General features: G+C 38.7%; 6 protein-coding genes across 10 annotated transcripts; 3 read left to right on the forward strand and 3 right to left on the reverse strand.

The window, feature by feature from the left end:
* Window positions 1-1,065: 1,065 nt before the first annotated feature.
* LOC103869340 (putative BPI/LBP family protein At3g20270) lies at window positions 1,066-10,758 on the reverse strand. Its single transcript, XM_009147405.3, has 11 exons — window positions 9,542-10,758; window positions 8,797-9,069; window positions 8,560-8,708; window positions 8,344-8,480; window positions 8,103-8,265; window positions 7,512-7,942; window positions 2,503-2,642; window positions 2,075-2,417; window positions 1,759-2,007; window positions 1,544-1,669; window positions 1,066-1,456 (listed from the first exon to the last, which is right to left on the reverse strand). The coding sequence occupies exons 2-11, from the start codon at window positions 9,057-9,059 to the stop codon at window positions 1,292-1,294; spliced, it is 2,166 nt and encodes a 721-aa protein (XP_009145653.1). The 5' UTR covers window positions 9,060-9,069; window positions 9,542-10,758; the 3' UTR covers window positions 1,066-1,291.
* Window positions 10,759-11,142: 384 nt separating this feature from the next.
* On the forward strand, window positions 11,143-13,576 carry LOC103869341. 2 transcript variants are annotated; one of them, XM_033292147.1, is made up of 5 exons: window positions 11,150-11,665; window positions 11,832-12,236; window positions 12,307-12,720; window positions 12,793-13,001; window positions 13,094-13,576. In XM_033292147.1, the coding sequence occupies exons 2-5, from the start codon at window positions 12,026-12,028 to the stop codon at window positions 13,340-13,342; spliced, it is 1,083 nt and encodes a 360-aa protein (XP_033148038.1). In that variant the 5' UTR covers window positions 11,150-11,665; window positions 11,832-12,025; the 3' UTR covers window positions 13,343-13,576. The 2 variants fall into 2 exon arrangements, with proteins under 2 accessions (XP_009145654.1, XP_033148038.1); XM_009147406.3 differs by having other exon boundaries at window positions 11,143-12,236.
* Window positions 13,577-14,073: 497 nt separating this feature from the next.
* On the forward strand, window positions 14,074-18,464 carry LOC103869342 (pumilio homolog 5). 2 transcript variants are annotated; one of them, XM_009147408.3, is made up of 11 exons: window positions 14,074-14,318; window positions 14,788-15,395; window positions 15,475-15,933; window positions 16,042-16,733; window positions 16,821-16,962; window positions 17,044-17,151; window positions 17,242-17,454; window positions 17,536-17,646; window positions 17,720-17,914; window positions 17,998-18,169; window positions 18,250-18,464. In XM_009147408.3, the coding sequence occupies exons 2-11, from the start codon at window positions 14,793-14,795 to the stop codon at window positions 18,282-18,284; spliced, it is 2,730 nt and encodes a 909-aa protein (XP_009145656.1). In that variant the 5' UTR covers window positions 14,074-14,318; window positions 14,788-14,792; the 3' UTR covers window positions 18,285-18,464. The 2 variants fall into 2 exon arrangements, with proteins under 2 accessions (XP_009145656.1, XP_009145655.1); XM_009147407.3 differs by having other exon boundaries at window positions 15,475-16,733.
* A 47-nt stretch (window positions 18,465-18,511) lies between these two features.
* Window positions 18,512-20,307, reverse strand: LOC103869344 (probable mitochondrial adenine nucleotide transporter BTL1). The gene is made up of 6 exons (XM_009147410.3): window positions 20,158-20,307; window positions 19,912-20,071; window positions 19,730-19,824; window positions 19,314-19,647; window positions 19,004-19,241; window positions 18,512-18,936 (listed from the first exon to the last, which is right to left on the reverse strand). The coding sequence occupies exons 2-6, from the start codon at window positions 20,032-20,034 to the stop codon at window positions 18,680-18,682; spliced, it is 1,047 nt and encodes a 348-aa protein (XP_009145658.1). The 5' UTR covers window positions 20,035-20,071; window positions 20,158-20,307; the 3' UTR covers window positions 18,512-18,679.
* A 113-nt stretch (window positions 20,308-20,420) lies between these two features.
* LOC103869346 (50S ribosomal protein L18) lies at window positions 20,421-21,640 on the forward strand. Its single transcript, XM_009147413.3, has 2 exons — window positions 20,421-20,675; window positions 21,118-21,640. The coding sequence occupies exons 1-2, from the start codon at window positions 20,508-20,510 to the stop codon at window positions 21,514-21,516; spliced, it is 567 nt and encodes a 188-aa protein (XP_009145661.1). The 5' UTR covers window positions 20,421-20,507; the 3' UTR covers window positions 21,517-21,640.
* Window positions 21,513-24,661, reverse strand: LOC103869347 (vacuolar-processing enzyme delta-isozyme). 3 transcript variants are annotated; one of them, XM_018659195.2, is made up of 9 exons: window positions 24,397-24,661; window positions 24,130-24,294; window positions 23,900-24,056; window positions 23,721-23,806; window positions 23,409-23,611; window positions 23,030-23,294; window positions 22,742-22,948; window positions 22,525-22,653; window positions 21,513-21,965 (listed from the first exon to the last, which is right to left on the reverse strand). In XM_018659195.2, the coding sequence occupies exons 1-9, from the start codon at window positions 24,574-24,576 to the stop codon at window positions 21,645-21,647; spliced, it is 1,713 nt and encodes a 570-aa protein (XP_018514711.1). In that variant the 5' UTR covers window positions 24,577-24,661; the 3' UTR covers window positions 21,513-21,644. The 3 variants fall into 3 exon arrangements, with proteins under 3 accessions (XP_018514711.1, XP_033148036.1, XP_009145662.1); XM_033292145.1 differs by lacking the exon at window positions 21,513-21,965 and having other exon boundaries at window positions 22,385-22,653; window positions 23,072-23,294; XM_009147414.3 differs by lacking the exon at window positions 21,513-21,965 and having other exon boundaries at window positions 22,385-22,653; window positions 24,397-24,660.
* Between the last annotated feature and the right edge of the window lie 38 nt (window positions 24,662-24,699).

A 24,699-nucleotide genomic window follows, 5' to 3' on the forward strand; every position in this document is an offset into this window, starting at 1 on the left:
TATAAGGGAGCTCGATAAAAATAAAGATCATCGAGTATGTACGGTCATGCGACAATCCGGCTGTCTTGTTCACAAAAGTTCTTCCGACTACAACATTTCGAAAACACTTTTATGGTATCGGAATGCGGCATATGCGTGACCTGTAACAAGAAAGTTAGATCCACTATTCTCAGGGAGAGACTACAGATAGTGTACTCTTTTTCTCTTGTCATGGTTTTTGTCCTAATGGGTTTTTTCATGACTAGGTTTTTAACGAGGCACTACGTAATTCAAATTGGATAATTAAAGGGGAGTGTTAAAATGTAAAAGGATGATTATCCAAGTCTCCACCGACTATTTGATGGTTTTGTCATCATAACACGTGTTGGCCTATAAGAAACATAAAAGCTACGTGTAGTTAGTTTCATTTCACTATAAATATGTTACTCTCCTTGTGATTTCAGAACAACAGTAACATCAATAATAATAAGACAAGATTCTATTTCTCTCGTTTCCATACGTAGACAATATATAAGATCAAATACTAAAAGACTTCATCATCATCTCACTTACTCGTTCGTTGTTTCCATTATTAATAATTCACAACACTCACAATGAAGTTCAAATTAGATGTAATGGATTTTTTTACTCCATTTATTTCAAATTAATAAATGTTTTTAAGATTTTACACATTAAAATTTAATTAAAATAGCATTATTTTATGTGATTAACAAATTTTAATAATTCTAAACCAATTACAATTTAATAAACATAATTATTTTTCTTCTTTCTTTATTTGTCATCTGACAATTGAAATTAAACATCAAAGGTTTAAGAATATATTACACACAATCATCTCATCCTATACTAGAGTTGTCTTCAACCCAAGACTACCCAAAAGCTTTAAAAGAAACTACGCCGGATAGAGACTTCAAATTGTGTTTATATACACAAACAGTATTATTGTTGTTAATAAAATTATAAACAGTATAAATGTAAATGTTGTTTTAACATGTAAGTGTCTTAATTGTATAAATTACAAACAATATAAATGTAATTATAAACAATATAGGCTGTATTTACATATACACAAACAGTATAAACTATATATAGATTGTATTTTTTATCTACAAGCTGTATAAAATGTATAAATGTTGTTTTAACATGTATGTAACAAAGAACATAGGTAATTCAAACAAGTACCTGAGAGATATGATATATACAGGCTAAGTCTTACAAATTTACAACGCAGCTTTATACAGAAATAGCAACAGCTTCACAAGTATCAATAAACTTGAGAGGCCGTTCATATCTAACCAAATGCGACATCACTGCAGACCATTACGCCATTTTCAACATAGACAATCTCTGTGTTTTTGATCTTGAAACCGTGCGTAAACGGCAAAGGGAAACCTCTCATAAGGCGTGTGTTTACGTACGGCAGAAACAAGGATTCAAGAATCGTCGACACCACATCCTAACAAAAGAGCAAGAAACATCCCAGTTTGGTAGTGTCAAGCAAGAGTCATGTATAATCTATATCTACAAGAAAACACAACTTTACCTGAATATAGTTTGCTTGAAGATCTCCAAGTTTACTCCACGTCATCGTCGCATTGAAACCTTTTAATCTGAGGCTACCTGCTAAATTGTTCGCTGCTATTTCTGCAGTACCTCCAACATCCAGAACCTGCAACACAAGAATCACATTCTGTCTTTTTAGTGATCAAATTATTACTTCTTCAAGATTGTTCTGTGGATAACTTTATAAGCATATACCACTGATATGCGTGCTACGGACAGGACAGCTCCAGAGTTTTGGACATCGATTGATATCTCTAGATCAATGATTGCATCAATGCCATTCTTTGTGATGTTAACAGCAGGCGGAGACGTTACCGTCATGTTAAGCATCATTTTAACATTTGGATATTGTTTGTAGAGCTCTGGAAGTATGAGTTTCCAGTCTGATGTGCTTAGAGCCGACCCGTTCTTCGTTTCCTGGATATCCACATGCATCCTCTTTGCCTGGATTCAAATAAAAAAAACTTATTTCTCCACCAAACTCATCTTAATGGAAACTTTTGGAACTTACAATGAAGTAGACAAGTGTTGCAGAGTTGAAAACTTCTTCTTCTATGGAAATTCCCACCATTCTTTTAACCCTGGGAGTCAAGAAAGGAGATATAGATCCTGAAACTTTTTTACCACCATCGCCATTTGCCATGAACAAACCATTGATTCCAACTTCAACAGAAGAATCATCCAACACTGGGCTTCCTGTAAAAGTGAGGTTCACTGCAACATTGTCATCAATCTTTCCCTCTTTTGGAAGTGATTGCAACTTAGCATCAAGCTTCTTCATCTTCTCCAAAATCTTATTAGAAACTGTCTCTTCAACCGTTGAAATAATCTTCTTCTCAAACGCATCAACCACCCTACAAACAAACCAAACCAAAGAAAAAAGTAAGAATTTTTTTTGTTTCTTTAATCTAATAGTAAATGATATTCAATAACAGTTACCCTTGATATAGCCAAGAAGCACCACCATTGATATGAATACCAATGCTCTTCACTTTACAATCACTATCCCTTGAAGCAATCTTCAGACTTCCATTTTCACCAACCAAACTGACAGTGGTTCTCAAATCCATTCCTTTAACCTTCATTCATCATCACAATCATCATCATTGTTGAGATAAGCTTGAAGTAGCTTGGGATAGAAGCTACCTAATCCTAATGTGTTGTGGTTATCTAAAAGGATTAGGAAATAATGAGTTGTGTTAATCCTAATGAGTTTAGGATAATTAAAGAGTTATATAAGGATATGCAAGGGTGTTGCATAACTTGTGAGTGTTGAGAGCTTTAGTTTTTGAGGAAGTTTTCTAAAGCGAATAAAGAGTTTGAGTTTGAGTTATAATCTTTGAGCAAGAACTTTCTGTTTGATACAATAAGTGGTATCAGAGCTTCAGGAAGCCATGGGAGATATCATTGTGTCAACAGAGAAGAAAGAAAACGGAGGGGGGCCTTCGACCATCAAGTGTCCGATGCTTACGGCCACAAATTACACAGTTTGGGCCATGAGAATGAAGGTTACTCTTAAGGTGCATAAGGTCTGGGAAGTCATCGAATCAGAGACAACGGAAGGTGAAAAAAACGACATGGCCACAGCCTTGTTGTTTCAATCCATCCCGGAAGCACTGATTCTTCAGGTTGGTGATCTTAACACCGCTAAGAAAGTATGGGATGCAATTAAAGCACGGCATATGGGAGCTGAACGAGTAAGAGAAGCAAGACTTCAGACACTAATGGCCGAATTTGATCGACTAAAGATGAAGGATTCCGAAACCATTGATGATTTTGCAGGAAAACTTTCGGAAATCTCGTCAAAATCAGCGGCCTTAGGTGTTGAAATCGAAGAACCAAAGATGGTCCGAAAATTTCTTAAAAGTTTGCCTCGCAAGAAATATATTCAGATTGTTGCTGCTCTAGAACAGGTTCTGGATCTCAACAAAACAAACTTTGAAGATATAATCGGACGGTTAAAAGCATATGAAGAGCGTGTTACTGAAGAAGAAGAAACAGAGGATAATCACGGGAAGTTAATGTATGCAAATTCTGATCCACAAAACGGTCAGACAAACCGCAGTCCTTACAATGGAGATAACTACAGAGGTAGAGGCCGTGGAGGACGCTTCTATAGGGGAAGAGGACGAGGAAGATACAACGGAGATCGATATAATGGAGAACAATATAAGTTCGAGAGAGATGCATCTAGGGTAACATGTTATAGATGTGACAAGCTAGGACATTTTGTCGCAGATTGTCCCGAGCTTAAATTGAAACTACAAGAAGCTCATGAGACTGATAACACCGAGACACAAACCGCCGAGGAGCTCATGATGCATGAGATAGTGTTTTTAAACGAAAAGAACGTATTACTGGAGAAGTATGAAACAAACACAGGAGAAGGTAACATATGGTATCTTGATAACGGCGCAAGTAACCATATGACAGGAGATAAAAGATACTTCTCATGGATCGACAATTCTATTACTGGAAAGGTGAGATTTGGCGATGATTCAAGAATCGATATCAAGGGAAAAGGGACTATATCGTTTACTGATATGCATGGAGAGTCTAGAAAGATGACAGACGTTTACTATATTCCAGATTTAAAGAGCAACATCATTAGCCTTGGGCAAGCAACAGAGGCAGGATGCGACATACGGTTGAGAGGTGAAAAGCTCACCATGCATGATCAGAAGGGAAAGCTACTTGTTACTGCTAGCAGATCAAAGAATCGGTTATATAAAGTACATATGGGGATCAAGAGTCAGTCACAGTTGCATCTTACAAAGGCTAGCGAATCAAATACTTGGCACGCACGTTTGGGACATATAAATCTCGAGACAATAAAATCAATGAAGCAAAAGGAGCTCGTACTAGGACTTCCGAGCATTCTTGTTGAGAAAGAGGTTTGTGGATCTTGTCTAATGGGAAAACAAACTAGACAGGTATTCCCTCAAGCAACCGCGTATAGAGCCACCACGAAGCTGCAGCTGATCCACGGAGATCTATGCGGTCCTATAACGCCAAGTACGCAAGCAGGAAACAAGTACATCTTTGTACTTGTTGACGACTACTCAAGATACATGTGGAGTATCTTAATGAAAGATAAAAGTGACGCCTTTGAAAAATTTAAACTCTTGAAGATCCGTGTAGAGCAAGAAACAGGGGAGAAAATTCAAACTTTGAGAACAGATAGAGGTGGAGAGTTCATATCTCACGAGTTCAACTTGTTTTGTGAGAAATCAGGTATAAATCGACATCTTACAGCTCCTTATACACCACAACAGAATGGCGTTGTAGAGAGACGGAATAGAACGCTTCTAGAGATGACAAGGAGCATGCTAAAGCACATGGATATGCCAAATTTGTTTTGGGGAGAAGCAATCCGGCATTCAACATATCTATTAAACCGGATAGCAACACGAGCTTTGGAGGATCGAACCCCATATGAGCTCTTTCACGATAAAAAACCAAATATAAGCCATCTTAGGATCTTTGGATGCATTGGCTACGCGAAGATTGAGAAGTCGAAATTAAAGAAACTAGATGATCGGTCAAGAAAGCTCATACATCTCGGGACAGAACCTGGATCGAAAGCCTATAGATTATATGATCCTCCAAACCACAGGATAATAGTAAGTCGAGACGTGATATTTGATGAAACTAAAGGATGGGACTGGAAAAAAGACAGTCTAGAAGAAAGACAAGATGAAGAATTTGACTCCACTCTTGGTAGAATTATGAATCGTGGAGCTCAAGAAGCGATAGAAGGAGATAAAAGTGTCGATGAGGTCGACGAAGCTACTAAAACCAGAGGAGCTGTTAAAGAAGATGAACCTGTTATCGAAGTTGAAAACAGCGAAACAGAGGAAGAAGATGATCAACCGGCTCTGCGTAGATCAACCAGGCAAAGTAACAAGCCTAAATACCTAGAGGATTACGTTCTTCTAGCAGAAGAAGAAGGAGAAAAGCTACTACTATGTCTTAACAATGAGCCGGTTAACTTCAAAGAAGCAAGCGAGTCTAAAGAGTGGATAAAAGCTTGTCTTGATGAGATCGACTCCATAATCAAAAACAACACATGGGTCCTCGTCGAGCTTCCGGTTGGAGTCAAGCCTATAGGTCTAAAGTGGGTTTTTAAGTTAAAACGTAATGCGGACGGAAGTATTAACAAATACAAAGCTCGGCTTGTAGCTAAAGGGTACGTGCAACAGCATGGTATCGACTTTGATGAAGTATTCGCTCCAGTGGCACGACTTGAGACAGTTCGACTACTCATCAATCTTGCAGCAGCTCGTGGATGGGAAGTGCATCATCTTGATGTAAAAACAGCCTTCCTGCATGGTGAATTAAAAGAAATCGTCTATGTCTCTCAACCCGAAGGATTCATTAAGCAAGGAGAAGAAGGGAAAGTATACAAGCTTCATAAAGCACTATATGGGTTAAGACAAGCACCGAGGGCTTGGAATACAAAGTTGAATCAAATACTTATGGAGCTTAAGTTCACCAAGTGTACAAAGGAGCCTTCTGTATACAGAAAAACGGTAGATGAGCATCTCCTTGTTGTTGCAGTCTATGTGGACGACTTGTTTGTGACCGGGAGCAACAAGGGAGTTATTATGGAGTTCAAACAGAGGATGGCATCGAAGTTTGACATGAGTGATCTTGGCTTGTTGACTTACTATCTAGGGATAGAAGTGTGTCAACATGTTGGTGGCATCGTGCTGAATCAAAGGCGATACGCTCTCAAGATCTTAGAAGACGCAGGAATGGATAAGTGTAATTTGGTTCAGACGCCGATGGAAGCTGGTTTAAAGCTCTGCAAGGCGGATGGAGAAAGAGAGATTGACGCCTCAGATTACAGAAGAAAGATAGGCTGCCTACGTTATCTACTTCATACAAGACCGGACATGTCTTATTGCGTTGGTGTGTTAAGCCGTTTCATGCATTGTCCGAAAGAGTCACACGGTGTTGCGATCAAACAATGTTTGAGATATCTACGGGGAACAACTTGCTTAGGTTTGACGTTTCCACACACACCGTCAGTGGTACCAAGGCTGATGGGATTTAGCGATAGTAGCTACAACACTGATCAAGACGACGGAAGAAGCACGACGGGTCATATATTCTATCTTGGAGATAGTCCAATCACGTGGTGTTCGCAGAAACAGGACACAGTAGCACTATCGTCATGTGAGGCTGAGTTCATGGCAGGAACCGAAGCAGCAAGACAAGCTCTTTGGCTTCAAGAACTGCTGAGTGAGATCACGGGTCTTCAGTGCGAGAAAGTCGTGATATGTATTGACAATAGGTCGGCTATTGCTCTTACTAAGAACCCAGTCTTTCATGGTCGAAGTAAGCACATACACTCTCGGTATCACTTTATAAGGGAATGCGTGGAAAGGGGGCAGATTGAAGTAGAACATGTTCCTGGAGACAAGCAAAAGGCAGACATCTTAACCAAGGCTTTAGGGAGAATCAAGTTCAGAGAAATGAGAGAACTCATTGGAGTACAAGATTTGGAGAAAAGAGATTTCAAGCTTAGAAGGGAGAATGTTGAGATAAGCTTGAAGTAGCTTGGGATAGAAGCTACCTAATCCTAATGTGTTGTGGTTATCTAAAAGGATTAGGAAATAATGAGTTGTGTTAATCCTAATGAGTTTAGGATAATTAAAGAGTTATATAAGGATATGCAAGGGTGTTGCATAACTTGTGAGTGTTGAGAGCTTTAGTTTTTGAGGAAGTTTTCTAAAGCGAATAAAGAGTTTGAGTTTGAGTTATAATCTTTGAGCAAGAACTTTCTGTTTGATACAATAATCATCATTTCCTCTGATGAAACACAATCTCAAATACAAAAAAAAAAACAAGACCTAACTTTTGGTTTCCGACAACGTTCAGACCATAAAGTGATAAAGACAAAACCCATATCATAAAGTACAAAACTTTATTTCAGTTATTACCTTAACAGAAGCAACTCCATGATCAGCAATATGAAAGAAGGAAGCTTTATAAGCATACGACCAGTCCATGCTCACATCTGCCGTCGCCCCCGAAACACTCAAAACGATTCCATCTCCTCCGGTCTCGACCCTCGACGACCGAACATCAACCGCGTAAATCTTTATATTCGTCAGACCCATCTGTACTTTCCCTATCAAAGGGATCTTAACCTTCTTCTCGATCTCAGGTAGCTGAAGCGGAAGCGTCGTGGATATCACCTTGTGGATGAGGAAGTCTTTGGCTAAGTCAAGACCCGTTTCGGAGACGAGTAACGACACGTGTCCGCCGTCTTTGGCCTGCGCCAAGGACGGTGAGATAGAGAGGACGAAGAGAGCGAGGGACGTTATCACTTTCGTGAGAATCATTTTTTTGAAGAAGTTGGGGTTTGTTGCTAGTAACGAAGAGATTTTGTTAAAAGGGTCGTTGAAAGGTTTTGACTTTTCTACTTTTGGAAAGTAAACATGAATGTTACATGACCATAAAGAATTTGTGTTTTATACGTTTTTTCTTACAAAAGATGTCTCTTTGGTTTGGTTAAGTTAGTTAAAAGCCTAACCAAAGATGAGGTAATGTCGGAAACTTCTTCTTGGCGATTCCTATTAAGTCGCAATACTCTGAGTGATCAAACAACAAGTCGCGGAAGTCTACAAACAGTTTCTCAAACACTTTCCATTGTACTTTGATCGGTCTTGAATATGGATACGGAAGAAACCCCTGCAAATTGATTTAATCAGATAACCAGTTTAGTTTTTTCTCTACAAAAAACAAAAAGGATTTATGTTTGCTTCTTACATCATATTCTTGTGCAATGGATTTCAGAACAAGAAAGGTATGTTTAGTGTCCTCTATATTGTCGAGAAGAGCCAGCCAGATTTTGGTAACGAGCTCATCAGCTTCTTCTTTTGATTTGCCACTAACAATCAATTGGTCTGCCACCAGAAATGAACTTGAGTACATTTGGGATTCAGTAAGCAGTGTCAATGGCATACTAATAGAGAAGATAATTACCGATCATGGTTCCGTGCAGGACGCCTGAAGCAGGAGTAGTTGAAAGCTGAAGCTGATCTTTCAAGAATAAGAAAATATGTCCAAGCATTTCATCTATGTCTGTCTCCACACCTAATATGTTTTTGCTTATGTATAAAGCCATAAATCTCCTGCAAGCTAAAAAGGCTATTAAGTTCCTTGAGTCTAACTTAATACGTAGATATTTTAAGACTGAAGTTTTGAGCTATTATTATCAACCGTTTGCTTGATCCTTGGCGTATTGGTCCAGTCCATCTCTGAGTTTTGCTGGCAAGAGGATACGCCCGGTTCAGAGCAGCTTGCCATAAGCCTTCTCCACGGAACAAATCAGCCCACTGCTTTCTAACGGAGGAGATATGTTCCCAGTCTGATATTGGAACTCTGTTTAATATCTCTACCAAGACATCTTCTTGAAGATAGCTAAAGGGACTATCATCTTTTATTGTTAGGACAACCTTGTCTTTGTTTCGGTTCATTGACATTTTGGCAATCCTGAAACAAACACATGTTTTACAATATGAGGAGGTCTCCAAAAATTCAAATTCGGTAACTATAGAGGGATAAAAAACACAACATTGTTTCTGATTAGCACTCATTTAGTAACTTGGTAATGCCTATTAAGAGTAACAAACACAGAAGCACATATATTCCCATAATAAGATTGTAAGACAATTGCATATGGCAAACAACAAAGGATTAAAAGAATCGAACTCTGAGTAAAATACTTCAAAAAGAAACCCTTGGATTCTTATTAATTATAGATTTAACACATAAAATAAACATACTAAAAGATATGATCGTATCAATCTGATTCACTGGAAAGAAAAGTAACCAAAACAATCTCTTGAAATAAGTCAAACTGAGAAAGAGAATCAACTTAATTAAAACTCGGTACGAGGTGCAGAGTGAGAAAAGCAAAGAGGAGCATCGGTTTCCATCAGCGACGATCGAATAAAGAACTTACCAGAGGTGAGGAAGTCCCTGGAGAAGAAAGAAACTAGTGTGCGAGACAGAAGAGACGACGTGGCACTGGCAGAGGAAACAAAACACACAGAGATGTGGGAACAAGACAAGACAAATAGGGAACTGAATCACATGGATCCATGACCACAGGCTCCCTGATTCGGTTTTGGTTTAATTTTAAGCCAGGCCAAACCGAAAACTGCAGTAGTTCCAAAGCCAAACCAATTCTATTTTATATCAACCAAAAAAACGTAATCAACTAAAAGCATGACTGTTTTTTTCATTACCATCTGTAAACGCAGCTTTTGCGGTTGGTATCGATTGTTGGTGTTTTACAACAATTATTCAAATGGCTTTAAACTGCTTCAAACTATTCTAAACTTTTAAATTCAAAAATTAGTTCCAGCTACCATTTGTGGAAAGATAACTTTTTTAAAAAATAATATAAATACAAAAATAAAATTTTTGATAAAATTTTTAAATTAAAATTATAAAAATATTAAAATATATCCATTATATTTTAATTAATATTATAAAAATTTAAATCAAATATTTTCTATAAAATTTAAAAATTTAAAACAAATATAATTTATATATTTATTATAATATTATGATTTTTAATATTTTTATAATTATATAAAATATAAATATTGTTAATTTATTATTCAACCGTTGGTGCATTTGATAGTTAACCAATCATAAGTATCCCGCAAACGCACAAATTTCTAAACGCATAATCAATCGTACAAATCTCTTAAAACCGATAAAAACCGTAATCATTTATTTCTGCAAATTCTCGCCACCGCAACCGTAACCACTGCGTTTGAACCAGTTAGACCCCTTTAAAACCCTCAAAAATTCACAAATTCCCTTTTCTTAGGAATACTTGCGAGATAAAAAAAAGAAGAAGAATGATATCCCCACTGGTCTACGGTGTGTGTAGGCTTCCTATTTTATGTATGCTTATAATGCTTCTGTTTTGTCAAATATTTCTTTCTTAGATTAGATGCTACTTCCTTCGTCTAACGCTGACCTTCTTGTTTCTATGCTACAATCCTCTTCCCGCGCCTTCCACCTAAGCTGCGCAGGAAAAGCCTATCAACCATAGGCGTTCCTCGAGCAAGGCTCGATGGAATTGAGGTTCGATGGAATTGACGACTAGCAAATTGATCAAGTATATAGACAACAACAAAAGTTGATAGGAAAAGCCCAATAAAGAAAAGCCCAGTAGACAAACAGAGATGTGGGAGGAAGAAAGGTTAAAGAAGTAAATTTAGAGAGAAGGCAACGTGATTGTGACCAAACTAGAGATTGTGGCTTTACTGACAATATTCTCTGTACTGTTTAACCCAATTGCCCCCACGTTTTAGTGCCCCTCCTCCTTCTCCCTTCATAGATTTCTCTCGCTACTCAAGACCATAACCTTTTTTTTTGGCAACAATTTCATTTCATTCAACTTTGAAAGCCAGTACAATGGTTTATGGTGAGAGCCAAGTTATTACATTTTTCTCTTTTTAATTATTTTTTTCAAACTACAATTTTCATCTTAATAATATTAATAAAATACATACAGTAGATTTTAAGGTTAAGTAAAAGACTATTATTGACCTATAAGAGAAAAGGTCAACTGACCCAAGAAAGAACCTCTTCCTCTCGCTAAGGGTTTTTCAAAAGAAGATCTTTTCATTATATAGTTTAGTTTTTGCTTTTTTGGAATTTGAAATCAGAAAGTTAATCATGAATCTAATGAGATCTGTTTCGTAATCAGTCTCTCACATTATAATTGTGCTCCTCAATATAAAACTTGATTTGAGAGTAATAAAAGACATTAATTATAAAGCTTTCTTCTCTCTCTCCTCAAGTGGTTCACTCTTTCATTTGATATCTCCTGTCTTTGTCTCTCTCTCTCATCTTTCAATTTTGCTTGCCTACTTACTTCAAGTTTGAACCTTTTTGTCCTTTTTTTCTTCTTATTCTCCATCACACTCTCTCAGTGTAGCTTCAGTGGACTGTTTGTTAGGGTTTGGCAGAGAGTGGGAGTGTTCTCATTTGCTAGGTAGAGGATTCGAATCTGAAGTTTAATAGAAAAAAGGCTTGTGTTGATCTCGTGAAAACTTTGGTAGTTGTAAGTGTTTCATCTTCTGTCTGTCTCTCTGGTTCTCTAGTTTATGATTCTCTGAGATCTTCCTAGATTCATGCATTTTCCTCCAGTTTGTGGTTCATGCAACCAAATCTGAATTTAGATCTTTAGATTTTAACCAAAGTGTTTGACGAAATGGATTTCTTGAAAGTTCGAAACTTTCTCAAGTCAAGGAAGCCAAACCAAAGGAAGGAGAAAGATGAGCAAGAACAAGCAAGGAGTGACAACACAGTACCTTGTGTGACTGATTCCACCAAAGGAGATGAGAACGAAGACGAGGAAGACGATGATTTCATCACCAATGAGGTTAAGAGAAGGCTTAAGGAGTTGAGAAGAAACAGCTTCATGGTCTTGATCCCTGAAGAAGACGAAGAAGAAGACAAGGAGTCTTATCTAGGTGAAGATGAAGAAGGAGAAGACAAGTGTTCAAATGAGTGGAGAGATGTTGTCGCTGAAGGACTTCAATGGTGGGGAGGCTTCGATGCTGTCTATGAAAAGTATTGCGAGCGTATGCTCTTCTTTGATCGCTTAACCTCCCAACAGCTTAAAGAATCTGGTAAAAAAAGCTTCTTTGCTTTTGATCTCTTAACATAAAAAGTTATTAACTTTGTTCTTCACTCTCTTAGGCATTGGAGTTGCTTCATGTCCTTCAACTCCATCCCCAAGATCTGCAACTAAGAAGCTGCCATCGCCTTTTCGATGTCTTTCTCTCAAGAAAATGGATCTCCCCGAGGAAGATATGGACCCTTTGCAGCAGACGGGGGTCGACCCTTGTCAAGATCTTGAGACAGCGTATGTTGCTCAGCTCTGCCTCACTTGGGAGGCACTTCACTGTCAGTACACTCAGCTGAGCCACTTGATCTCATGCCAACCCGAAATGCTGACTTGCTACAACCATACCGCTCAGCAGTTTCAGCAGTTCCTGGTGTTACTGCAGAGGTACATTGAGAACGAACCGTTTGAGCATGGGACAAGATCTGAGCTATACGCTCGTGCCAGAAACGCAATGCCTAAGCTACTTCAAGCTCCCAAGATTCAAGGTGATTTTCCCTAATCTCTCACATTGTGCTTAAGCGAAGTTAGTAACACTTTTGAGTTGAAACATCTCTCAGGGACAGATAAAAAGGAGATGGAGAAAGATACAGAGTTCATGGTCCTAGCTGAGGATCTCATCAAACTCCTTGAGAGCTCAATCCTTACATTCAACGTTTTCTTGAAGATGGATAAGAAGAAACCAAATGGGGTTACCAACTTGTTTGGGAACCATAACAATATGAATTCTACAACCCCTTTGCAGCTAGTTCAGTCATCTATTGAAAAGGTAAACGCTTTATGTCTTAGAAGCAAATGTATATATATATATATATAGCTTCTTTGGTGTCTTCTCATAAGATTTGAGTCTCTCTTTTGCAGAAGAGGGTGAAAGCGAAGGAGCTATCCAAGAAGACAAAAGGGCTGAGAAAGAAGTCTTGGCCTCAAACATGGGAAGGTGTTCAGCTCTTGTTTGCTGCCATTGACATCAAACTAGCAACAAGGGTTTTGAGAATGGGGAAAATCAGTAAAGAGCAGCTACTATGGTGTGAAGAGAAGATGAAGAAACTCAACTTTTCTTCCGGGAAGCTTCAAAGACACCCATCTCCTATTCTTTTCCCTTCTTGTTGATAACAATAATGAATGTTGATACAATGATTTCAGATCTAGTTACCATCTTTTTTTCAGACAAATTAGTGAAGTAGATGCTGTGTTTTCCATGTGCTTAGTTATCTTTGCATTAAGGTTTTAAATCTAAGAAGAGTTGTTTTATGGTCAATTAGATTCAGTGTTAAGGGACCATTTTGCATGTGTTGTCGTGTGGATGTAAGCACATATGAAAGAATCCAATGTTTGTCTTGTTGATGGGAGGCTAGATCTTATGATGGTGATGGACAAATCTTATTCTTCTTCCATCACTTTCTTTGTTTTTGGACAAAGTCTTGATGTGTCATTAAAGAACTTTTCTTTTCCTTACCATCATGCTTCATATTTAAACCAAATCCTAAGAACTATAAATGAGAACATTATAAATCTGAATGCTTCTTCTGTTTTTAAAGATTATTACTCGTATAATTCTTGTAAAAAATCTAATTAGTGGCAAAAAGAAAAGAAGAAAAATAAACAAAAGTGTGTATTGTGTGTATTTTGGTGGTAGCGAGCAAACAGGCAACAGAGACAGAGCCACGTGAACGTATCTCTTTCAATTACAAGTCTCAACACGTGTCGAACCTAGTCATCACTTTTAGAACAAATTGACGAAAAAGGGCTTGCGGTACCACCATTATCAAAACCATACAGGGGGTGTTCCAGTCATTACCTAATTAAGAGGACGTCTTCGTGTGCGAATCCGTCGTGATTCTTAATTAAGTTTTGGTTAATGTTATGTTAAAATACGTAAAAATTAAAGATTAACATCCCAATAATTGCCTTTAGAAATTAAAGAAAAAAAACATTAACTCTTGACTTGGTGACTCGACAAAAGCCTTTGAGACAAACTTTTCAAAGGGGTTAGTTTTAATCTCTCTGGGTCTCATCTCATCGCTGCGACAATTTCATATCAAGAAAAAAAACTCTTTCATGGAGGCTTAAACATCACCACCATCAGGTAACTCTTTAACTCTTAGCTTCTGCCTAAGTTTTTGTGTTCTTTCACAAGTTATGCAAGGAGCTAGTTTTAAATGAATAAAGAAGGATAAAGTGAAGTTTCTGTTTGTTAGAATTTTGATCCTCGGTTATATATGGGACTTTTACTCTTTGTAACGAGGTTGATGAACGAGTCCAGTACTTTTAAAAAGATGATCCTTGTAAGTTCTTGCTGATGGTTGTTTGGGTTGACTAAACTTTTTTAGCTTGTGAAATGGTAGAATCGTGTCTGAAATTTTTCGATCCTTGATTGTCGATTACACATAGACTCAAAAATAAACGTTGATCATTGAAAGTTTGGGATCAAGTTCTCAGCTTTTTGATTCTCTTATGGACTAAGGTTTTAGCTTTACCCTTTTTGGGTTAGGTATTATATTATGTAATCAATCACCTTGTCTGAAAATTTTGAATTTGTTTTGGTTGATGTATAGAAAGTATGACGACGCAGAGCGCTATGAGGATGGTGGAAGGTGATCATGTAAAAAGTTGGCAGGCTTCCTCTAGGGATCATCCCACTGGGATATTTGGTTCACATGATATGGCTGTTGAAGATTTAAGGTTCCTTATGGAAAGAAATAGATTGGATAGTAGTGGAAGTGATCATACAGGTAAGATCCCTAGTAGGAGTGGAAGCGCGCCGCCTAGCATGGAAGGTTCATTTGCAGCTCTTAGGAATCTCTTGAAACATCAGGAAGGTAGTTTTAGTAGGTCTATTGAGAATTATGGCTCTGAAGAAGAGATACGTAGCGATCCTGGTTATGTAGCTTACTATCTGTCCAACATCAACTTGAACCCGAGGCTCCCTCCTCCGTTGATCTCACGTGAGAATCAGCACTTGCTGCGTCATTTGGGTGGTGATGGTAATAACCTGAGTCCAACAGCGTCTTGGGATGATATGGGGGTAAGATCTTCCTTGCTTGCTTCTAGAACTGCGCTTTCTACACATAGAGAGGAGCCTGAGGACGAGGCTTCTTCTGGTGAACAGCTGACTTTTGCTTCTTTGCCTGGTCGTCGTAAGAGCTTTGCTGATATCATTCAGGTACTGCTTGATTCTATCACTTAATTTAATTTTACATTAAAGAAGATTCTCTCTTTTAACGCTTTCTTTTGTGTTCAAGCGGCCTCATTCGGCAGGGAACCATCCAACAGCAGAAGACATACATGCCATTTCTTCTGGTATAGCTTCAGAAAGGACAAGAAGAGTACCAGAGTCTGATATAAGTGTGGTGAATCTTCTGAGGGAGACAGATTCTCTCTCCATGGAGGCTATTGCTAGTGAAGATCCTTTTACCTCTGAGTTGAGCTCACAAAGTTCAACCAACACTCAGAATGAGAGATCAAATGCGAGGGTAGGGAGCCGCGAGGACAACAATCTATCTGCTTTTGGTGCTTCTGGTCCATCCTCTGCTGCTTCTAGAATGAGGGGGAACCAAGAAGAGCCAAGGAGAATGCCTGTGCAATATACACCTTCATCATACCAGGTTCAAGCTACTTCACCACAACAAATGACCTATCCGAGGATGGGTGGTGGTACACACGACATGATGCAGAACTTGCCTAGGATTGCAACTGGAGAGGTACATTCGAGTTTCCAATCTCCTCATGGTTTGGCATCGCCTCCTATGTATACATCAACCGCAGCTTATATGACATCTCTGAGCCCGTTTTACAATCATAACTTTCAGTCCTCGGGTATGTACCTCCCTCAGTATGGTTATAGCGGTTACCCTCCTGCCTCTGGTGTTGTCCCTCAGTATATGAGTGGATACCCATCTCATGAAGCCACTGTTCCTATGCCATATGATATCTCATCGCCTTCTTCGGGCTACAACAACTCCTTCTCTCGTGGATCCTTTTCACCTACTGCACAGAACACTCCTCTAGTGGATCCTTTTCAGCTGCAATATTATCAACAGGCTCAAGCAGAGGCATATGCTCCTTCGTTTGATTCCTTTGGGAAGCAAGACCAACAAGCTACTGGCTTTATGGCTAATCAAGAACCTCACAGCAACCCTTTGAGTCCAAGTTTTGGGTTGCAAAGTCCACGGCACATGGGAAACTACTTTGCAGTGCCACCGGGTGTGAGAGTCATGCAACAGTATCCAGGATCACCTCTTGCTAGTCCAGTGATGCCATCCTCACCGGTTAGTGGGATGATGAGCCAGTTTGGAAGACGAAGTGACACAAGGTATCATCATCAACAAGGACCTAGTAGAAACACAGGGATCTACCCTGGTGGATGGCAAGGGAACAGAGGAGGAGCTAGCAGCAGCAGCGTCGATGATTTTAAAAGACATTCTTTTCTTGATGAACTCAAGTCTCCAAATGCTCGTAAAATGGAGCTGTCTGATATCACAGGGCGTGTTATTGAGTTCAGGTATTGTTTATATTCTGATATCTATCGTTTTCTTTAATTCTGAGTGAAAACATCAAAAGATAATATCATTTTTTTTCTTGACTTCAGCGTTGATCAGCATGGCAGCCGGTTTATCCAACAGAAACTGGAGCACTGTTCTGATGAGGAGAAGGCATCTGTTTTCAGTGAGGTTCTTCCACAAGCTTCGAAATTGATGACTGATGTCTTTGGAAATTATGTTATCCAAAAGGTGAGCCACTTTTCCTTTTATATTGGAAAGTTTCTTTTTGTCCATTATAAGCTTGTTGATAGATAGTGATGTGTGGATCAGTTCATAGAACATGGAACTCCAGCGCAGAGGGAAGAACTTGTGAAGCAACTTGCTGGTCAGATGGTTTCTCTAAGCTTGCAGATGTATGGATGTCGTGTGATACAAAAGGTAAATAAATAATATTATTTTCCGCATATCAATGTCAGTGTCTGAAGTAAGTTTATATGTACTTAGTTCGTACGTTATGATATTTTATAGGCCCTTGAAGTGATAGATGTTGACCAAAAGACAGAACTGACTCGTGAGCTAGATGGGAATGTGCTGAAGTGTGTTAGAGACCAAAACGGAAATCATGTGATTCAAAAGTGTATTGAGAGTATGCCTGCCTCCAGGATTGGATTCATAATTTCAGCTTTCCGTGGTCAAGTTGCCACTCTTTCCACTCATCCTTATGGATGCCGAGTTATCCAGGTAACTGGATAAGAGTGAGGCTTTCTTGTGTGGTTGTGACATGAAATATTCACTCTTTCTCCTTCTGTTTTTTTGCTACAGAGAATCTTGGAGCATTGCTCAGATGATGAGGAGACTCGTTGTATAATCGATGAAATCTTGGAGTCTGCTTTTGCTCTTGCTCATGATCAGTATGGGAACTATGTCACTCAGGTATGGTTAACTCAGATCAGTGTCTCCCTTGTATCTCATTTTGTTCTTAGTCTTGGGTTTTGTGTCTTTATAGCATGTCCTGGAGAGAGGGAAGCCCGACGAAAGGAGACAGATCATTGAGAAGTTGACAGGGAACGTTGTTCAGATGAGTCAGCACAAATACGCGTCCAACGTTGTGGAGAAGTGTCTGGAACATGCTGATAGTACCGAGAGAGAGTTGCTGATTGAAGAGATAATGGGAAAATCCGAGGAAGACAATCACTTGCTGGTAAGAACACAACCGTTAAAAAGAAAAAAAAACTCTCTGGAACCACTTTGGACTTTATTTAACATTCTATTTTTCTTCCCCAGGCGATGATGAAAGATCAGTATGCAAATTATGTGGTCCAGAAAGTATTGGAGATCAGTAAAGATGAGCAAAGGGAGATCCTGGTGCAGAGGATGAAAATTCATCTCGAGAGTTTGAGGAAGTACACATATGGGAAACACATAGTAGCCCGATTCGAACAACTGTTTGGTGAAGGTATTTGCTTTCTCTAACACCAAAACCTTATAGCAAGTTTGTGGTCTAAAGTTCTGAACTGTTTTGTGTCAATGTTGCAGAGAGTGAAGCTTCGGAAGGAGGAGCAGAAGGTTAGACAAGAGGTTTGATTTGGGTTGCAGATAAAGGACAATGTTGGAGTTGTTAGAAGAATAAATATATATTTGAAAATGCTTATGTATATATGTGCTTGTAACTATGAATGGAAGTGTGTGATGGTTTGTGTATATGATGTGTGGACATAATTTGTGGTTATTGATTTGCTCTTTTCTTCCGACTGAGAAAGAACAACATAGAGTAGAGGATAGTTTGGCCTTAACCAAAAAAAAGAACTCAGCTTCTTACTTCTCATGGGAATCAAAACACTTCCAAAGTGCCAAAAAAACATCTCATGTGGCAAAGCCAAGCCACCTCATTCATAACTTAAGTAATGTGATGAAGCGGCTTAGCTTCAAATAACAACAATGGTATTCTAAAGTTTCAATTTCGTCATTATATGAGTGGCTTGGTGTTGGATGCGAGCAAAATATCTTTCCAGGCTTCGTAGAAGACCCAAGTGATGCCTGAAGACGGCATGACTTTCAAACAACTTGCTCCCCAACCTCTGTAGAGTCCCATCACTCCTCTTTCCTTCACTACTTCTGCTATTGCCGCAGCCATGTTCGGTGGACATTCCCCCTTCAGAGCTCCCACCATCAACCGCTTCCTCGCCACTTCCAACGGGAAGCTAATGGTGCTAGCCGTTAGACCTGACACAACATTCACAATCCAATGAGTCAAGAGAAACCAAAAGAAACTTTTATTTTATTCATTTACCAGCTAGAGCTCCGAGAAGAAGCATCTCTGGACGGCTTAAAGCCTTCTTGTTCTTGGATTTGCAGTAAGTGGTTTTCATAGTGTCATACATGAAGTAATAACATGTGCTGTACGGAAGCATCCCGACCAGTGTTGGCCCCAAGCCAGCGTAGAATCCACGGATTCCATCGTCTCTTAAGATCCTTGGAACTGCAAGTCTCAAGCTTGGATAAATCTCAGGGCTCACAGTCAATCTATCCTGGTAAAAGATCATAGAAACTTAGTCTTTTATCGACACAAACAACAACACCAACAATGGATTTGATCGAACCTTGAGGACTTCGAGAGGATGGCAGACAAGTGTACTGGCAACACCTGCAGCTGCACCAGCAACAGCAACGGGAGAGAGCCAAGATATGGATGGACTGAAACTGAAATCACCAATCTCAATCTTTGCCTGCTCAATCTTCTTGAGCTTCTCTTGCGCTGATGTCATCACACGCTTTACACACTCAAAAGTGCTCAACTCAATGGCTTGAGTTGGGATGATACGGATCATGTTGATCTCGTTGCCAGCCCAAAGACCAACCCATCCTTGCTTCTGTATGATTTCCACAAAGCTTCCTGGAATGGTTCTTGATCCAACACCAACAATCATCCTTGTCCTGCCAGGTTCCACAGAGCAACAAAGCAGTTAAGACAAAAGTTCATTGAGGAGATAACAAGGTGTGGAGTAAGTATGCAGACCTTATTGTCTCAAGGGGAGCAAGAACAGCTTTAGTCATAGCTCCAGCTAAAGCCCCACTCAGAAACTCACGAGCTTCCCTAGACTTGAAGAAATCCTGATTCAACAACAGACATACATTAGAACACAACACAGATTGTCAAAACACATAGAAGCTAAGCAGAGGAAACAAAAAGGAACTGACTTTAACAGGAATGGTAAAGTCAGGAAACTGAGGCTGGAGAGGAAGAGGAGACTCCGATTGAGCAGAGGAAACAGAGTCCTTCACCATAGCAACGAACCCTTCTTTTGGTACAGCCATTGTCATTATCTCTCTCTCTCTATCTGACTCCTGTTTATTCTGTCTGAAAGATTTTTTTTATATCAGAGAAGACAGAACAGGAGATTCAAAAAAAGGGCTAAAAGATACAATATGCAGTTAAAACATAACTATAAAAAGAACAAATCTTTTTCAGATTGAGAAGAGATCTAAAAGAGTTTGGTTTGAGGATGAGACAGAGATAGACTCTGTGAACATGCTGCTGCAAGTGAAGGGCTGTTTAGATTTTATGGGAAAGATTTAACCTTTTTAGGGTTTATGTGCTTCTCATTTCTGTCCTTTTATTTTCTCCAAATATCTTTTGTTTTGTTTAAAAGCGGTAACCGGTTCGAACCCGGTTCATCTGGATTTAATCAACCGGTCCGGTCCAAGGTTTGTAAAAATTGTAAATCGAGACGGTGAAGTAAGCCGACGAGCCTTATCCCGTCCAGTTACTTTCTCACAATCAAGGCTCGACGAAGATGTCTTGCTTGGTCGTCTCATCAACTTGCTCGCTCCTCCCCTTCGACTCTAGTCTCACTGGTTCAACTCGTTCCAGCAAACTCGGCTCTTCACTCTCATGGCAATCTTCATTTCCCAAATTCTCCATCGATATCGGCTCTGTTATTTCCTCTCCCATTGTCAAGAAGGTAAAGCCTTCTCATTGCGTTTCGTAATGCTCTGGCTTGTTTTAGCTTTGTTCTGTTCTTATTTTTGGAGCTTAATATGTGTTCTTGTATGTTTGAGCTTGTTCTGTAATTTCTGGTTTTGAAGTCAGAATCTAGGGTTCTTGTTGATTCTCTCTTCAAAGTTCATTTCTTTATCTGTAGGGTATGTAAAACTTCATTCAAAGTTTCATAATTGATCTAGCTTTGTGATGTTCTTGATTTTGTAGCTTAGTGTGTGTTTTTGAGCTTGTTTTGTAATTTCTGGGTTTGAAGTCAGAATCTAGGGTTCTTTTTGATTCTCTTCAAAGTTCATTACTTTATCTATAGGCTATGTAAAATTTCATTCAAAGTTTCTTTCTTTATCTATTTAAGGTGGTTCGTACAAATTTTTTTCTTACAAGGTTTGTTTTGATGGGTTGTTTAGGACTCTTTTATTCAAGCTGCCTGGACTAGGAGATCACGTGGCGAAGCAGCGAAAAGACCCAACAAGAAGTCATGGAAGCAAAGAACTGACATGTACATGAGACCTTTCCTGCTCAACGTCTTCTTCTCCAGGAAGTTCATTCACGCCAAAGTTATGCATAGACCAACAAGCAAAGTCATCTCAGTGGCCACCACTAACGCAAGAGATATAAGGACGAATATACCTTCTCTTGTGGATGACGAAGCGTGCAGACTCATCGGCAAGCTCATAGCTGAGCGCTCAATGGAAGCAGACGTCTACGCTGTGTCCTATGAGCCAAGAAAGGGAGAGAGGATTGAAGGGAAGCTAGGGATTGTTATCGATACCATTAAAGAACATGGCATTATTTTTGTTCCTTGATTTGGCATTTTCATTACCAAGAATGGTCTGTGTTCTGTTTTGCATAATGGTTCAAGAACACATAGTTGTTACAAAGACAGTGGAGTATTAAAAGGTGATTATATAATTATATTATTGTTATGTACACTTTATTTCTTCTTGTCACAAGACATGTATCTAATCAAAATCTCTTCAAAAACACTTTCCTCACAAGGGATATGAATCCCTCCTTCATGTTCATAACCAAACTCGTCAGCTACTTCATCCATCAAAACTTTAAATTCAGGATACTGAAGATACTTGGTCGGTATCACAAACCTCTGCATCTCATCCCCTACATAGACCGCAAGATGCCCTCTCGGTACACCGTTTTGGTCTCTGGCTCGTCTCCTACCATCAGATAATTCCCCTGAGAGAAGACTGGCCTTTATGTTCGTTTCAGACCTTCTGTTCCTTCTCTTCTCCTGGTTCTTGAGACGTACGATGAAATCTAGCGATATCATTTTTGTTGTATGATTCAAAAGATAGCAAAACCAAACGGAAAATTGTGTCTTGAGAAAAAAAGTTCAAAAAAGGATTTATTTAATCAAAGTCTAATGACTTTTCATATGATAGATCATAGAACTGTAAAGATCTTCTTGAAGTTGTTATCTTCATAGAAAAAAATAAATAAAGAACAAGCTAGGTTATAGAAGCCCTAGTTGTTCTTGTTTCTTTATTTTGTTTGTTTTAATGATCTGTCTACCTTTTATGTCTTTTGGTTTCTTGGACAATAAGCTATGTAAGAAGACTATTATTGGCAACACCAGCCAAAGCATACTCGTCCGCACCGTACAGTTGGTACGAGGTTATTGTTTGGTGAATCCAGTTCACAAATCTAGACCAAAACTTTCGCGTTACCAACTAAAATATTTATTTAAGTAAAAATAGGCATCATCAACCATCTCCACAGTTCATATATCTTATGCAATAACTTTCATAATTTTAAGTCTATCACATTATTTATGCACATCATTTCATTTAATGTGCACAAGCGTGTTCAATAGCTGAAACGGTTTGCTTCACATCCACTCCCATATTGCAGATATTGGCAAGCGCTCCTGTATACTTCAAACCGTAATCCATCGTTGCTCCACAGTGATTCTTGAAGCTATTAACCTGTGATTTTCATTCGATAATATACTAATTTAATAGTTGTTGCGTAGAACACAAGTAAACAAAGATTTGAGATGTGGTTGGTTGTTACCAGAGTCTTGAAGCAATCCCAGTCGTCTACAAGAGGTTGTCCTTTTGTTCTTGTGGAAATTAAGAGATCTAAGACATTGGTTTGCTTAAGTGAAAGTTTAAGAATATCCACAATGTTCTGATCGATTTGTCTCCTATGATTCATTTCTTCAAACAGCTTCTTCTGAAGTTCTTGTCTTTCAGGTGACTCCATTGGAGATCTTTGAATCTGAGAGATAGATAGTGAAACATCAAAAACATATATATACCTCTTTTGTTTATTATTCAATCTTGAAAGATGAGACTTCACCTTGCTCTTGAGATATAACAAAGGGATATCGCGAGTATTGACCGAGCTTGAAGTAGAGATTGGTGAAGCAGTGAATCCAGCAGAAGTGAAGTTTTCGTTTTCAGGATTGGTTCCAATGTAGGAGACAAGATAGTCTTTAAGAAGCGCCTTTGATCCGAAACGGCTTACATGAGAACTCGTCCCTGGTTCAGCATCAGGACCTGTTCTTCTCTTTACAATTTGGTATTGTTTCTTCAATGTCTCTTTACTCATGTCATGAAGATCACTGTCCCCCAAGTAACACAAAACAGAGAAACTTTTGAACAAAAAAAAAGTCTTGAAGAACAATCAAATCATTTGATATTACATACAGATTTGATTCTTTTTTGGATTGAAGTACCTGTCCTCAAGCCAAGAGACGCTAAATGTATCGCCGAGACAAACACCATCATATTCAGGAGGAGGAGGAGGATTTTCACCACCACAGTAGATTCCAAAACTGCTCTCTGTCGCATTAGAAGCAGTTACTGCAAGTATGTTTAGATTGGTCTTTAAAATCCCTTCAAACATACTTCCAGACTCACATGCTTCAACATAAATCACCTAAACATCACACACACACACACACAGAAAACAACTCAAAGATTCAAGAACAGAACACTACATAAAAGATGCTAGAGAGATGACAATGAATGAGTTGAGTTATTAGTACCATCTTCTTGTATCTTTTAAGCTTATGCATCTTCTCCAAGACTTTAATGAAATCTTTTGCATGGATATCTTCACCATCAGGCATCGCTGAGAATAATAAATATTGACCAAGAAATCGCCAATTAGTATAATCATGAGAAACATCTAAATGCTAGATGTAGATTGGTGGTAAAATAATACATAGTAAACCAGGAGCTCCATGGTCAGCATAGTAGATGAATATGCTATCATTAGGACCACTTTTCACAACTTTGCCACTTCCTCCTGTGATGCCACTTTCGTTTCCAAGTATCACATTATAAAAGTTCTTCACATTAACAGCCTCTTTAGTGTAGTCCTATATCAACCAACAAAATCTAAATATGTTGATTCATTTATAAAGTGCCCAAAAGTGAAGAGAAAATAATAACCTTAGGAACTCCTTCGTAAACATCTCCACCATCAGGTCTATTGATGATAACTCCAGGCCTGGGATTCTCAGGGTTAAACGCGATATCATCGTACATAAACACAATAATGTTTTCATCTTTTAGACCCCCTTTTCGCAGAACTTGATATGCATGGCATATGTCAGCCTGTGAAGCAAAACAACAGTAGATTAAGTTCATAGAATCTCTTCAGGATCACCTTTTCTTCTTATGGTTAAAAATTTTGATGTAAAAAAATAAATCAAAAACCTGATGCCTGTAGTTATAATAATAACTTGATCCAGCAATTAGAACAGCCCATCTTGTGCCTTTTGCACCATCTTCGCTAGATCCAGTGTCATGAAGGACTTGGGGTTTGCGAGAATCAGCTGAGTAAAAAAGCAGAACATAGAGAAACACAAGAACAAGTAAATGACCAAGAGAAGACATTGTCAGAAAATTACTCTAAAGAACTGTTGTTTTGCTCTCTCTGTGTAAAATGTTATTGAATCTGATGATTGTGAGGAAAATACATTAGTATATAGCATGTTTATATAACAAAAGTAATTTACG

This window comes from Brassica rapa, chromosome A05 (genome assembly GCF_000309985.2).
Source record: "Brassica rapa cultivar Chiifu-401-42 chromosome A05, CAAS_Brap_v3.01, whole genome shotgun sequence".
In the NCBI taxonomy this organism is placed as follows: Eukaryota; Viridiplantae; Streptophyta; class Magnoliopsida; order Brassicales; family Brassicaceae; genus Brassica; species Brassica rapa.

What these genes read in the sequence shown, in the direction of transcription:
- LOC103869340 (XM_009147405.3), bottom strand. Translation starts at nt 9,059, where the DNA reads ATGTCAATGAACCGAAACAAAGACAAGGTTGTCCTAACAATAAAAGAT. An exon ending in ATTACCTCATCTTTGGTTAG is followed by an intron (nt 7,943 to 8,102) that starts GCTTTTAACTAA and finishes CTTCGTTACTAG; the next exon opens with CAACAAACCCCAACTTCTTC. An exon ending in ATGGAGTTGCTTCTGTTAAG is followed by an intron (nt 2,643 to 7,511) that starts GTAATAACTGAA and finishes TGATGAATGAAG; the next exon opens with GTTAAAGGAATGGATTTGAG.
- LOC103869344 (XM_009147410.3), bottom strand. Translation starts at nt 20,034, where the DNA reads ATGACAATGGCTGTACCAAAAGAAGGGTTCGTTGCTATGGTGAAGGAC. An exon ending in GCTCCCCTTGAGACAATAAG is followed by an intron (nt 19,648 to 19,729) that starts GTCTGCATACTT and finishes GGAACCTGGCAG; the next exon opens with GACAAGGATGATTGTTGGTG. An exon ending in TCTTCTCGGAGCTCTAGCTG is followed by an intron (nt 18,937 to 19,003) that starts GTAAATGAATAA and finishes ATGTTGTGTCAG; the next exon opens with GTCTAACGGCTAGCACCATT.
- LOC103869347 (XM_018659195.2), bottom strand. Translation starts at nt 24,576, where the DNA reads ATGTCTTCTCTTGGTCATTTACTTGTTCTTGTGTTTCTCTATGTTCTG. An exon ending in TTAAAAGATACAAGAAGATG is followed by an intron (nt 23,612 to 23,720) that starts GTACTAATAACT and finishes TGTGATGTTTAG; the next exon opens with GTGATTTATGTTGAAGCATG. An exon ending in TGTTATATCTCAAGAGCAAG is followed by an intron (nt 22,949 to 23,029) that starts GTGAAGTCTCAT and finishes TCTATCTCTCAG; the next exon opens with ATTCAAAGATCTCCAATGGA.
- LOC103869342 (XM_009147407.3), top strand. Translation starts at nt 14,793, where the DNA reads ATGACGACGCAGAGCGCTATGAGGATGGTGGAAGGTGATCATGTAAAA. An exon ending in GATGTCGTGTGATACAAAAG is followed by an intron (nt 17,152 to 17,241) that starts GTAAATAAATAA and finishes GATATTTTATAG; the next exon opens with GCCCTTGAAGTGATAGATGT. An exon ending in ATGGGAACTATGTCACTCAG is followed by an intron (nt 17,647 to 17,719) that starts GTATGGTTAACT and finishes GTGTCTTTATAG; the next exon opens with CATGTCCTGGAGAGAGGGAA.
- LOC103869346 (XM_009147413.3), top strand. Translation starts at nt 20,508, where the DNA reads ATGTCTTGCTTGGTCGTCTCATCAACTTGCTCGCTCCTCCCCTTCGAC. An exon ending in CCTCTCCCATTGTCAAGAAG is followed by an intron (nt 20,676 to 21,117) that starts GTAAAGCCTTCT and finishes TGGGTTGTTTAG; the next exon opens with GACTCTTTTATTCAAGCTGC.
- LOC103869341 (XM_009147406.3), top strand. Translation starts at nt 11,816, where the DNA reads ATGGATTTCTTGAAAGTTCGAAACTTTCTCAAGTCAAGGAAGCCAAAC. An exon ending in TCAAGCTCCCAAGATTCAAG is followed by an intron (nt 12,721 to 12,792) that starts GTGATTTTCCCT and finishes AACATCTCTCAG; the next exon opens with GGACAGATAAAAAGGAGATG. An exon ending in TTCAGTCATCTATTGAAAAG is followed by an intron (nt 13,002 to 13,093) that starts GTAAACGCTTTA and finishes TCTCTTTTGCAG; the next exon opens with AAGAGGGTGAAAGCGAAGGA.